The sequence below is a fragment of the Pristiophorus japonicus genome, chromosome 11, assembly GCF_044704955.1.
Source record: "Pristiophorus japonicus isolate sPriJap1 chromosome 11, sPriJap1.hap1, whole genome shotgun sequence".
NCBI lineage: Eukaryota > Metazoa > Chordata > Chondrichthyes > Pristiophoridae > Pristiophorus > Pristiophorus japonicus.
Window position 1 is genome coordinate 421,405 of NC_091987.1, and position 13,215 is coordinate 434,619.

General features: G+C 44.6%; 1 protein-coding gene across 4 annotated transcripts in view; it reads left to right on the plus strand.

The window, feature by feature from the left end:
- prdm15 (PR domain containing 15) overlaps window positions 1–13,215 on the plus strand; it is a 134,337-nt gene that overhangs the window by 37,910 nt on the left and 83,212 nt on the right. For 3 of the 4 annotated variants that reach the window (XM_070893197.1, XM_070893198.1, XM_070893199.1), the window contains exons 6-8: window positions 3,759–3,858; window positions 9,979–10,089; window positions 12,858–12,956. In XM_070893197.1, the coding sequence (XP_070749298.1) occupies window positions 3,759–3,858; window positions 9,979–10,089; window positions 12,858–12,956 (310 nt within the window). The remainder of the gene's footprint in view (window positions 1–3,758; window positions 3,859–9,978; window positions 10,090–12,857; window positions 12,957–13,215) is intronic. The other variant, XM_070893200.1, reaches the window with a different exon arrangement.

Below are 13,215 nucleotides of genomic sequence, written 5' to 3' on the forward strand. Positions count from 1 at the left end.
TGATGGATCAGCCAGTCTTTTCCTGTCCATCCCTTCATATGTTCGTATGAGGGGTTTCGGTGAGACCTGTGAAATTAGGGAGTTTTTGACACGAGGGATAAGAAGGTGAAGGGGTGAGATGATGGAGGTCTTTAAGATTATGAAATAATCTAAATAGTGATTGTTACTGTAAATAGTGACAGATTGTTTCTACTGGTTGGTGAAATGCCATCGAAAATATACCAATTAAAGACTTGATTAAGAATTAAAGGAGCGGTTGGAAAAATTATCGTTATATGGAGGATATTTAGAATGTCAAGTACTCTGCCACAAACTCGTTGAAGGAGGGTACATAAATTCTTTTAAGAGAATTAAATAAATGCTCAAAAGAGCAATATTAAAGGGTGTAAGGATAGAACATAGTTCAACAATGGTTGAGATTGTTGAAAAAAAACACTGGTGCAGACTTGATGGGCCGAATGACCTGTTTCTGAGCCTGTAGAATCCCATGAACTAGCTTTATTTTATTCACAAACATTTGTCAACACCTACAACAACTTGTATTTATATAGCGACATTAATGTAGTAAATCGTTCCAAGGCACTTCACAGGAGCATAATAGGACCCAGTTAGACACCGAGCCCAGCGGGACCTGGGGGCACTTGTGCATGAAACGCAAAATGGTATCTTGGCCTTTATTGTAAACGGGATGGAGTATAAAATCAGGGAAGTCTTATCACAGCTATATAAAAAGGTATTAGTGAGGCTACACCTGGAATACTGCGTGCAGTTTTGGTTTCCATATTTAAGAAAGGATACACTTGCTTTGGAGGAAGTTCAGAGAAGGTTCACTCGGTTGATTCCGGGGATGAGGGGGTTGACTTATGAGGAAAGATTGAGTAGGTTGGACCTCTACTCATTGGAATTCAGAAGAATGAGAGGTGATCTTGTGCAAAACATAAAAACGGATAGTAAAAGCTTTTACAGATATATAAAACGGAAAAGAGTGACTAAAGTAAATGTTGGTCCCTTAGAAGATGAGAAGGGGGATTTAATAATGGGAAATGTGGAAATGGCTGAGACTTTAAACAATTATTTTGCTTCGGTCTTCACAGTGGAAGACACAAAAACCATGCCAAAAATTGCTGGTCACAGGAATGTGGGAAGGGAGGACCTTGAGACAATCATGATCACTCGGTGGGTAGTGTTGGACAGGCTAATGGGACTCAAGGTAGACAAGTCCCCTGGTCCTGATGAAATGCATCCCAGGGTATTAAAAGAGATGGCGGAAGTTATAGCAGATGCATTCGTCATAATTTACCAAAATTCTCTGGACTCTGGGGAGGTACCAGCGGATTGGAAAGCAGCTAATGTAACGCCTCTGTTTAAAAAAGGGGGTAGACAAAAGGCAGGTAACTGTAGGCCGGTTAGTTTAACATCTGTAGTGGGGAAAATGCTTGAAACTATCATTAAGGAAGAAATAGCGGGACATCTAGATAGGAATAGTGCAATCAAGCAGACGCAGCATGGATTCATGAAGGGGAAATCATGTCTAACTAATTTACTGGAATTCTTTGAGGATATAACGAGCATGGTGGATAGAGGTGTACCGATGGATGTGGTGTATTTAGATTTCCAAAAGGCATTCAATAAGGTGCCACACAAAAGGTTACTGCAGAAGATAGAGGTACGCAGAGTCAGAGGAAATGTATTAGCATGGATAGCGAATTGGCTGGCGAACATAAAGCAGAGAGTCGGGATAAATGGGTCCTTTTCGGGTTGGAAATCAGTGGTTAGTGGTGTGCCACAGGGATCGGTGCTGGGTCCACAACTGTTTACAATATACATAGATGACCTGGAAGAGGGGACAGAGTGTAGTGTAACAAAATTTGCAGATGACACAAAGATTAGTGGTAAAGCGGGTTGTGTAGAGGACACAGAGAGGCTGCAAAGAGATTTGGATAGGTTAAGCGAATGGGCTAAGGTTTGGCAGATGGAATACAATGTCAGAAAGTGTGAGGTCATCCACCTTGGGGAAAAAAAACAGTAAAAGGGAATATTATTTGAATGGGGAGAAATTACAACATGCTGGGAGTCCTTGTGCATGAATCCCAAAAAGTTAGTTTGCAGGTGCAGCAGGTAATCAGGAAGGCGAATGGAATGTTGGCCTTCATTGCGAGAGGGATGGAGTACTAAAGCAGGGATGTCCTGCTGCAACTGTATAGGGTATTGGTGAGGCTGCACCTGGAGTACTGCGTGCAGTTTTGGTCACCTTACTTAAGGAAGGATATACTGGCTTTGGAGGGGGTACAGAGACGATTCACTAGGCTGATTCCAGAGATGAGGGGGTTACCTTATGATGATAGATTGAGTAGACTGGGTCTTTACTCATTGGAGTTCAGAAGGATGAGGGGTGATCTTATAGAAACATTTAAAATAATGAAAGGGATAGACAAGATAGAGGCGGAGAGGTTGTTTCCACTGGTCGGGGAGACTAGAACTAGGGGGCACAGCCTCAAAATACGGGGTGCCAATTTAAAACCGAGTTGAGAAGGAATTTCTTCTCCCAGAGGGTTGTGAATCTGTAGAATTCTCTGCCCAAGAAAGCAGTTGAGGCTAGCTCATTGAATGTATTCAAGTCACAGATCGATAGATTTTTAACCAATAAGGGAATTAAGGGTTACGGGGAGCGGGCGGGTAATTGGAGCTGAGTCCACGGCCAGATCAGCCATGATCTTGTTGAATGGCGGAGTAGGCTCGAGGGGCTAGATGGCCTACTCCTGTTCCTCATTCTTATGTTTCTCATGTTTATGTTATGATCTTATCGAAACTTATAAGATTATGAGGGGGCTTGACAAGGTGGATGCAGAGAGGATGTTTCGATTGATGGGGGAGACTAGAACTAGAGGGCACAATCTTAGAATAAGGGGCCGCCCATTTAAAACCGAGATAAGGAGAAATTTCTTCTGATGGTTGTAAATCTGTGGAATTCGCTGCCTCAGAGAGCTGTGGAAGCTGGGACATTGAATAAATTTCAGACAGAAATAGACAGTTTCTTAAACGATAAGGGGAGAAGGGGTTATGGGGAGCGGGCGGGGAAGTGGAGCTGAGTCCATGATCAGATCAGCCATGATCTAATTGAATGTTTTATTTCTTATGTTCTTGTAAGGAGATATTAGGGCATGTGATCACAAGCTTGGTCAAATAGGTAGGCTTTAAGGAGCGCCTTACAGGAAGAGTGAGAGAGTTAGAACCCCTGTTGGTTCGAGATAGAGAGGGTTTGAGGAATGATCCTTTTGCGGAGAGGAAATCGTGACATCTCTGGCTTTGCTGGTAGCAGGAGCGATGGGTGATGTGGGGACTTAGCGAGCTCACGTTGATGGGCTGTGTATTCCTAGAATTTTCTAGTTCTTTTTTTTTAAACCATGTCATCCTTCACGTCATTACTGGCTGGGTATTAGCTGCATCCTCAACTGGCGGTGATTTTGCCAGTTTGTTTCCTGAACCCGAAACTATTGGAGCTGGACTGTGACGCACCAGGATTATGCAATCAGAGGAAATCGCAACCAACTCATTTGACTAGAGGAATTCTTACTCCCTACTTCAGAATTCTGATAAATGAGACTTCAATGTGTACTTTCTGTCATTTATTTTTTTTTTAAATAATGGCGCAAGAGAATAACCACATGAGAGTGACTTGGTAAAAGAGGAAAAATAATTACGCTGGGAGCTTTTTGAATTGTTTATATTTTTCAGGCCACTTTTCTTCTCCCTCACAGGATATCCAGCCTGGTACCGAGCTTCGAGTCTGGTATGCTGTGTTTTATGCAAAGAAAATGGATAAATCAATGCTCAAGCAAACCGTGAATGCGGTGAAGGGTAAGGAACAATAATGTGGTGGCCTGAACTTGTTGGGGTGATTCACGGGTGGGATTGGTACGTGTTCTTCCGAGTGCTCCCTTCTCCTTATCCCTCAAATGGTAAGATTTTAATAAAAGAAAGACTTGCATTTGTATAGTATTTTTCACAACCACCGGACGTACCAAAGCGCTTTACAACCAGTGAAATACTTTTTCGGAGTATAGTCACTGTTGTGTAGGAAACGCAGCAGCCAATTTGCACACAGCAAGCTCCCACAAACACCAATGTGATAATGAACAGATAATCTGTTTTAGTGATATTGATTGAGGGATAAATATTGGCCAGGACACCCTGCTCTTCTCTGAAATAGTGCCAGGGGATTTTTTTACATTCACCTGAGGGAGCAGATGGGGCCTCGGTTTAACGTCTCATCCAAAAGACGCAACCCCCAACAGTGCCGCACTCCCTCAGCACTGCACTGGAATGTCAGCCTAGATTTCTGTGCTCAAATGTCCAGAACAGAACTTGAACCCACAGCCTTCTGACTCAGAGGCGAGAGTGTTACCCAAAGAGCAAATGGACCTTGGTGTGCAGATACATTAAAACGTGCCAACTCTGATAGATAAAGCAATTAAAAAAGGTACATGGTTTTGTAGCTGGAGCAGGGGGATAGAATACAGAAACGAGGAATTATTGTTGAACTTCTACAAGACTTTAGTTAGGTTGCAGTCAGTATTGTGTAACCTTTGCAGACCACATAATAGAAAGGATATAAAAGAACAATTGAATAGATGCAGCGAAGATTCACAAGGATGTTACCAGGGATGAGGGATGTTACAGTTATGTAACCGAAAGTTGTAAAGAAGCTGACATGCCAAGCATAGATGCTCTGATCATGAAGGCACAGCTGCAATGGTGAGGTCATGTGGTACGAATGTCGAAGAACATCTTTTATGGCTCGTCGATAACTGGGAAGCGATTTTGTGGTAGTCGTCAAGAGATATAAAGACAGCTTTAAAGTGTCTCAAACAGTGCAAAATGGACATCCATAATTGGGAGCGACTTGATCAAGATAAGAAAGTGTGATGCTAAACCATCCATGATATTCCGGATGACTTCTTCAACATCGAAGGATAAACGGACCAGGATTGAGGGGTTCCTGTTCTGAAGAAAGACTTGAAGTTAGGACTTTTTTCACATGGGCTGAGAAAGTTAAGAGGTGATCTGATGGGTTATAATTAGGGATAGATTATTTCCTTTGATCGGTGAGATGTTAATGAGAGGTCACAAATTTCAGATAATCACAGGAAAAATTAAATTGAAGGTTTAGAAAAAGTTTCTTTACACAGGATGATTGATATCTTGAATTCTCTGCCACAATCTGTTGAAGCAAAGTCCTTAAGTTCTTTTTAAAAAGCAATTATATAATTGCTTGTAAAAGATAGATATTAAACAATATGGAGAGTGAACAGGAGAGTGGGATTAGACCGAGTTCCTTGTGGAGAAAAAAAAGACCGTGTCAACCTTTAAGAACAGGTGGCTGAAGGAAAGAGAAACACAGGGATATCGGAATGGGGAGGGCACATGGGATCAATACTAGCACGGACTGGCTGGGCCGAGCGGCCTGTTTCCAGGTTAGAATTACACGGCTACGGCTATCTGACCTGTTTCTGTGCTGTAAAATTCGATGTGGTATGATCCACTCCGCAGGATCATGCTGGGGTCTGGGTTTCTTGGGTATCAGTATCCCTCTGCTACCAAGTAGCCACACTTCGTATGTGAGCCAGAAGGGAGTGTTAGCAGGCTACTTGGTCCCATATTTGGATATCCACATGCTTGCAAATCCCTGTAGTTTAAAAAAAAAATTCATTCACGGGATGTGGGCGTCGCTGACAATGCCAGCAATTATTGCCCTCTTTGATACAACTCAGTGGCTCGCTGGGCCATTTCAGAGGGCAACCACATTGCTGTGGGTCTGGAGTCACATATAGGCCAGACCAGGTAAGGACGGCAGATTTCCTTCCCTAAAGGACATTAGTGAACCAGATGGGTTTTTAATGACAATTCGGTAGTTTCAGGGTCACCATTACCGATACTAGCCTTTTGTTTCAGATTTATTTAATTAGCTGAATTTAAATTTCCCAGCTGCTGTGGGAACTCCCGTCTCCGGATCATTAGTCCAGGCCTCTAGATTACAAATCTAGTAATATAACCACTATGCTATCTTCATCATCATCATAGCATCATAGGCAGTCCCTCGGAATCGAGGAAGACTTGCTTCCACTCTAAAAATGAGTCCTTAGGTGACTGAATGAGAACCACAGTCCCTGCCACAGGTGGGACAGATAGTCATTGAAGGGAAGGGTGGGTGGGACTGGTTTGCCGCACACTCCTTCCGCTGTCTGCATTTGGTTTCTGCACGGTCTCGGCGATGAGACTCGAGGTGCTCAGCGCCCTCCCGGATGCACTTCTTCCACTTAGGGCGGTCTTTGGCCAGGGACTCCCAGGTCTCAGTGGGAATGTTGCACTTTATCAGGGAGGCTTTGAGGGTGTCCTTCTAACGTTTCCTCTGCCCATCTTTGGCTCGATTGCCGTGAAGGAGTTCCAAGTAGAGTGCTTGCTTTGGGAGTCTCGTGTCTGGCATGCGAACAATGTGGCCTGCCCAGCGGAGCTGATCAAGTGGGGATGTTGACCTGGTTGAGGATGCTAACGTTGGTGTGTCTGTCCTCCCAGGGGATTTGAAGGATCTTGTGGAGTCATCGTTGGTGGTATTTCTCCAGCGACTTGAGCTGACTACTGTACATGGTCCATGTCTCTGAGCCATATAGGAGATGCCATCTTACCTGTCTAGTGGCCGCTCAGTAGCAATCAAGAGCAGAAACACTGACCCGTATTGTACTTGCATAAATAAGAACATAAGAAATAGGAGCTCTCCATAACCCTTTACTCCCCTATTGTTCAAAAATCTGTCAATCTCCACCTTAAATATATTCAATGACCCAGCTTCCACAGCTCTCTGGGGTAGAGAATTCCATAGATTCACGATGCTCTGAGAGAAGGAATTCCTCCTCATCTCTGTTTTAAATGTGCGACCCCTTACTCTGAAACTATGCCCCCTAGTTCTAGATTCCCCACAAGTGGAAACATCCTCTCTTCATCTACTCTGTCAAGCTCCCTCAGAATCTTATACGTTTCAATAAGATCACCTTTCATTCTTCTAAACTCCAATGAGTTTAGGCCCAACCTGCTCAGCCTTTCTTCATCTCGGGAACTAAACCTAGTGAATCTTCACTGAACTGCCTCCAATGCATGTATATCCCTCCTTAAATAAGGAGACCAAAACTGTACGCAGTACTCCAGATGTGGTCTCACCAACGCCCTGTACAGTTGTACAGGAGGGTGGGTATCACTACAGCCCTGTAGACCATAAGCTTGGTGCCAGATTCAAGGGCCTGGTCTTCGAACACTATTCCAGAGGCTGTGCTGGCGCACTGGGGGCGGTGTTGGACCTCGTCGATGTCTGCCCTTGCTGATAGTAGGCTCCCAAGGTATGGAAAGTGGTCCACATTATCCAAGGCCGTGCCGTGGATTTTGATGACCGGGGGCCAGTGCTGTGTGACGGGGTCAGGTTGGTGGAGGACCTTTGTCTTATGGATATTTAGTGTAAGACCCATGCTTTCGTACGCCTCGTTGAAGATGTTGATGATGGTTTGGAGTTCAGCCTCTGAATATGCGTCGTCCATGTACTGTAGGTCGATGACAGAGGATGGGACGATCTTGGATCTAGCCTGGAGGTGACTAAGGTTAAAAAGGTTCCCACTGGTTCTATAATTTAGTTCCACTCCAGCGGGGAGCTTGTTGAGCGTGAGATGGAGCATTGCAGCGAGGAAGATCGAGAAGAGGGTTGGCGCGATGACGCAGCCCTGCTTGACCCAGGACATGGATTGGGTCTGTGGTAGATCCATTGGTCAGGATCATGGCTTGCATGTTGTTGTAGAGCAGGCGGAGGATGGCGACAAACTTTTGGGGGCAGCGAAAATGGTGGAGGACACTCCATAGTCCTTCGCGGTTAACAGTGTCAAAAGCCTTTGTGAGATCAAAGAAGGCCATGTACAGGGGTTGGTGCTGTTCGCTGCATTTCTCTTGCAGTTGTCGGGCAGTGAAGATCATGTCCTTTGTACCCTGTAGTGGATGGAATCCGCACTGTGACTCTTGGAGGAGTTCTTCAGCCACAGGGGAAGACCGCCCGAAGTGAAGGAAGAGCATCCGGGAGGGCACTGAGCACCTTGAGTCTCGTCGACGAGAGCATGCAGAAAGCAAGTGCAGACAGCGGAAGGAGCGTGCGGCAAACCAGTCTCCCCACCCTCCCTTTCCTTCAACCACTGTCTGTCCCATCTGTGACAGAGTCTGTAATTCCCATATTGGACTGTACAGTCACCTGAGAACCCACTTTTACAGTGGAAGCAAGTCTTCCTCAATTTCGAGGAATTGCCTATGATGACGATGATGATATACAATTGTAGCAAGACTTCCCTACTTTTATACTCCCATCACCCTTGCAATAAAGACCAACATTCCATTTGCCTTCCTAATTACTTTTTGTGTTTCATGTACAAGGACCCCCAGATCCCTCTGTACTGCAGCATTTTGTAGTCTCTCTCTATTTAAATAATAATTTGCCTTTTTATTCTTCCTACCAAAGTGAATAACCTCATATTTTCCCACATTATACTCCATCTGCCAAATTTTTGCCCACTCACTTAACCTATCTATATCCCTTTGCAGGTTCTTTGTGTCGTCTTCACAACTTGCTTTCCCACCTATTTTTGTATCATCAGCAAATTTGACTACATTACACTCGGTCCCTCCATCCAAGTCATGAATATAGATTGTAAATAGTTGAAGCCCATGCACTGATCCCTGTGGCATCCTGTTAGTTACAATTTACCAACCTGAAAATGACCCATTTATCCCGACTCACTGTTTTTTGTTAATTAGCCAATTCTCTATCCATGCTAATATATTACCCCCAACCCTCTTATTTTGTGCAATACCTTTTATGTGACACCTTATCGAATGCCTTCTGGAAATCCAAATACACCATATGCACTGGCTCCCCTTTATTCACCCTGCTCGTTACATCCTCAAAGAGCTCTAGCAAATTTGTCAAATATGATTTCTCTTTCATAAAACCATGCTGACTCTGCTTGATTGTATTATGCTTTTCCAAATGTCCTGCTACTGCTTCCTTAATAATGGACTCCAGCATTTTCCCAATGACAGATGTTAGGCTAACCGGTCTATAGTTTCCTGCTTTCTGTCTCCCTTCTTTATTAAATAGAGGCGTTACATTTGCGGTTTTCCAGTCCTCTAGGACCTCTCCAGAATCCAGGGAATTTTGGTAGATTACAACCAATGCATCCACTATCTCTGCAGCCACTTTTTTTAAGACCCTAAGATGCAAGCCATCATGTCCAGGGGACTTGTCCGCCTTTAGTCCCATTATTTTACTGAGTACTTTTTCTCTAGTAATAGTGATTGTTTTAAGTTCCCCACTCCCTATAGTTTATTATTATTAGGATGCTTTTAGTGTCTTCTACCGTGAAGACTGATACAAAATATTTGCTCAAAGTCTCTGGCATTTCCTTGTTTCCCATTATTAATTCCCGAGTCTCATCCTCTAAGGGATCAACGTTTACTTTAGCCACTCTCTTCCTTTTTATATACCTGTAGACGCTCTTAATGTCTTTATATTTGTTGCTTGTTTACTCTCATAATCTATCTTCTCTCTCTTTATTTTTTTTACCCCTCTAGCTCAGTGGGTGTGAGGCTAATTGCAATGCCCCAATTCAGATTGCCTGGCTAAGTGCAAAGCAGGGGTCATACCTGGGACCTCTCGGTTTGTATGGGCCTACACCCATGTGGCTGGGAGGAGGGAGGGAAGTATATGAACATTGTTTGAAATCCATATTGTTGTGTGCCAGCACAATTTATATTTGGACTAGGTATTGAAATGGATAAATCTGGTTTGTAATAATTTAATTCTATCTTAATTGCAGCTATGATGTGTCTGGGACAGTGATCAGTTCTGAGTGAATGAAATGCATATCACGGAAAGTCTCTCCCTTTTTTCCCTAGATGAGAGGCAGTGTGAAATTGAAGAAGCCAAACTGCTGCCAAAGATCCAGTCTGTAACATCTTTATGTGACAAGGGCAACAACACCACCGTGTCTCTGGCCCTGACTCCAGGTGAGCTATGCTGTAACCTTTCACTGCAGTGCCGCTCTGCTAAAGGGGTCACAGGCTGTGAAAGCTTCCGAGAGCAGGTGCTCATGTTGTGGGGGACGTGCTTGCTAGAGTATGGAACAGGGTATTAGACTTTGTAGCTAGCACATGGTCCATGAGATGATCTGGACTGGTATTGATCACCTGAGGGGGTCAGAGTATTTTGTCCCTTATTGGCCCTGGCTCTTTCAGGAGATTAAATGGCTGAGGATTGGGATGAAGAAATGCGAAGGGGAGGGGATGAGATGATGAGGTTAGGGGACGGGATGAGGATGTGGAGGGGGTGGGGAATGAAGAGGGGATTGGGATGGGAAGGGGATGGTGAGAGGAGGGAAGGGAATGAGAGGAGGGGTGGGAATGAGAGGGGAGTGGTGTTTAGTTATGATTCTCCGGCCGACATGAATGTGGGGCAGGCTTGATGGGCCAGCTGTTCTTTTCCTGACCATCAATTATATTTAAAAAAATCTAACGTTAGGTACCCAGTGTCAGCACCAAGCACTCTGAGGTCAGGTCTAGTTCAGTTAAATATAGGGTAAAACTCCATTAACTCCAGGAAGCATTATGACTCCGGCCCAACCTCAGAGGAGAAACCTCTAGAGTATCAGTGTCCGATTTCCATTTCGCACACTAGCCATCTCTGAATGAGCCTGCCTAGTTCTTTCATGTCTGACAAATCAGGGGTAGTGTAGTGCTGTCTGCCCACACCCATTGGGAGCTGGAGTGAGACTGCCCAAGTTCATGTCCTTGATGACTCTCCTTGGCATCTGTCAGGCCACCAGTTTGCACTGAATTCAGTTCCAAGAGGTACTGCAACACCGTCCCACCCAGACTTTTAAAGAAAAAAAAAAATTCCCTACCATAAAAGCGCCTAGCAACCAACATATGACGCAAATCAGCTGCTGTGCCCTGTTTCCCATTTTAAAACAGATTGTTCCGTATACAGAAAGTCACTGTCCCTGATCAAGACCTCGTTACGTGGGCTCGTTGGAAACTGTTGCCTCTTTATCTGTAGACAAGCTACTGCTTTTCTTTCCATGTGTTGTGCCTCAATCTTGCCACCTTATAAAAGATTGAATGAACCCGAATGCAGTTCCAGCCAGCGGTGAGAGATTTCTACATTTCATGAGCTAGACCACTGGAACAACAACAGCATCTGTTTATATAGCCCCCTTAAAGTTGTACAATGTCCCAAGGCGATTCACAGGAGCGATTAGCAAACTAAATTTGAAACCGAGCCACATGCGATATTCGTGCAGGTGACCAAAGCTTGGTCAAAGAGGTAGGGTTTAAGGTGAGTCTGAAAGGAGGAGAGAGAAGCGGAGAGGTTTAGGGAGGGAATACCGAGCTTAGCGCCTAGGCAGCTGAAGACGCGGCCACCAATGAGGGGGCGATTAAAATCAGGGCCAGAATTAGAGGAGCACAGGGATCTCAGAGGGTTGTAGGGCTGGAGAAGATTACAGAGATAGGGAGGGACGAGCCCATGGAAGGAGCTTGTGATGTTAACATCCTCTGGTTATTCAATCAGATGCACATGGAAATATAATGGGAATCAGCCAACGCTGCATCCTCTGTGAGTGTCAACTCGTGCCATGTCCTGTTCACCTATCACCCCTGTGATTACTGATCTACATTGGTTCCTGGTCCAGCAAACCCTCAATTTTAAAATTCTCATCCTTGTTTTGAAATCCCTTCATGGCCTTGCCCTGCTCTCTCTGCAATCTCCTCCAGACCGATAACCCTCCGAGCTCTGCGCTCCTCCAATTCTGGCCTCTTGCACATCTCCCGATTTTCATCGCACCACCATTGGTGGCCGTGCCTTCAGCTGCCTGGGTCTGCAAGCTCTGTAAACCTCTCCGCTCTCTCTACACCTCTCTCCTTTAAGACGCTCCTTTAAACATACCTCTTTGACCAAGCTTTTGATCACTTGACCTAATAGTCCTTATGAAATTTTGTTTGAGAACGCTCATGTGAAGCGCCATGGGACTTTTTACCACGTGTAAAAGGGCTATATAAATGCAAGTTGTTGTTGTTTGTACTCATTGACTTTTTGACAAGAGCCGTAGCAGTGTTTTGCTTCAGACATCATTTCTTTACTAAGCGCACTGTACCCTGGAATCATTGCATGTGGCCTTGCGCCCATCATCCCTTACGCTAACATTAACTGTGTCACAGTGGAGATTGCCAAGTGGCCCTTTCACTCCTGCTTTGGAAAGCTCCATCTCCTCATACTGCTCCTGTACTCTTGCTCGGACTCGAGGAAGAGAGGGAAGAGCCTGAATTTTAACTCTAGCACCCTCCCGTAGCTGGTTGTGGTGTTGGCAAAGGATGATGTAAGCAGCGTTATCAAGGCCCACGTGTGAGAGGGTCCTTTGCTCCAAGCTTTCCTCGGGGATAAGGGTTTTCTTGTATGCTGCGTGCAGTGAATGTATAAAGGAACATGTTAACAATAGCGCTAAAACGACCATTCAGGGGAAACTTTTTACAAACTCGCATCAGGATAGATCTGGACGAGGAAGGCCATTTGATGCACCCTAGCTTATCCATGCAGGTAGAAACTCGAGTTCCCCCATTGTAGCCATTTCTAAAATGGGTCTAGGTTTTTGCCTGTTATCCTACCTGACGGTCCATTCCACACATGGTGACCAAGGGAATTTGTGCCCCCCATCCCCCACCCCCTGAAATTTAAAAGTCTGATATTTTGAATATCATGGCTTATTTTGCTTTTCTTCCAGTCAGAGATAAAGACAGTAGTGTAGCCTCTGCGGTGGACCTGAACCAATGGACTTGCAGAGTTTGTTCCGCTGTCTTCCAGGAACCTCAGCTTCTCACAGGTGAGAGCAGCTACACTTTGCCTGACTTCTTGAGTTGGCTGCCCCAGGAATTGGTGATGTAGCGTTCATTGCTTCTGATTTATACAAATGACTTGGATTCGGAAGCAGCAGTGATGATAAACTAGTGAGAGTTGTGTGGAATCTGATTGAGGACTTGCAGGTAATTTGCAAGAGTACAGGATTAAAACAGATGATATGCATTACATGTTAGCGCGTGGTCTTGCTAATTGGAAGAAACAGATCATAGAATCATAGAAAT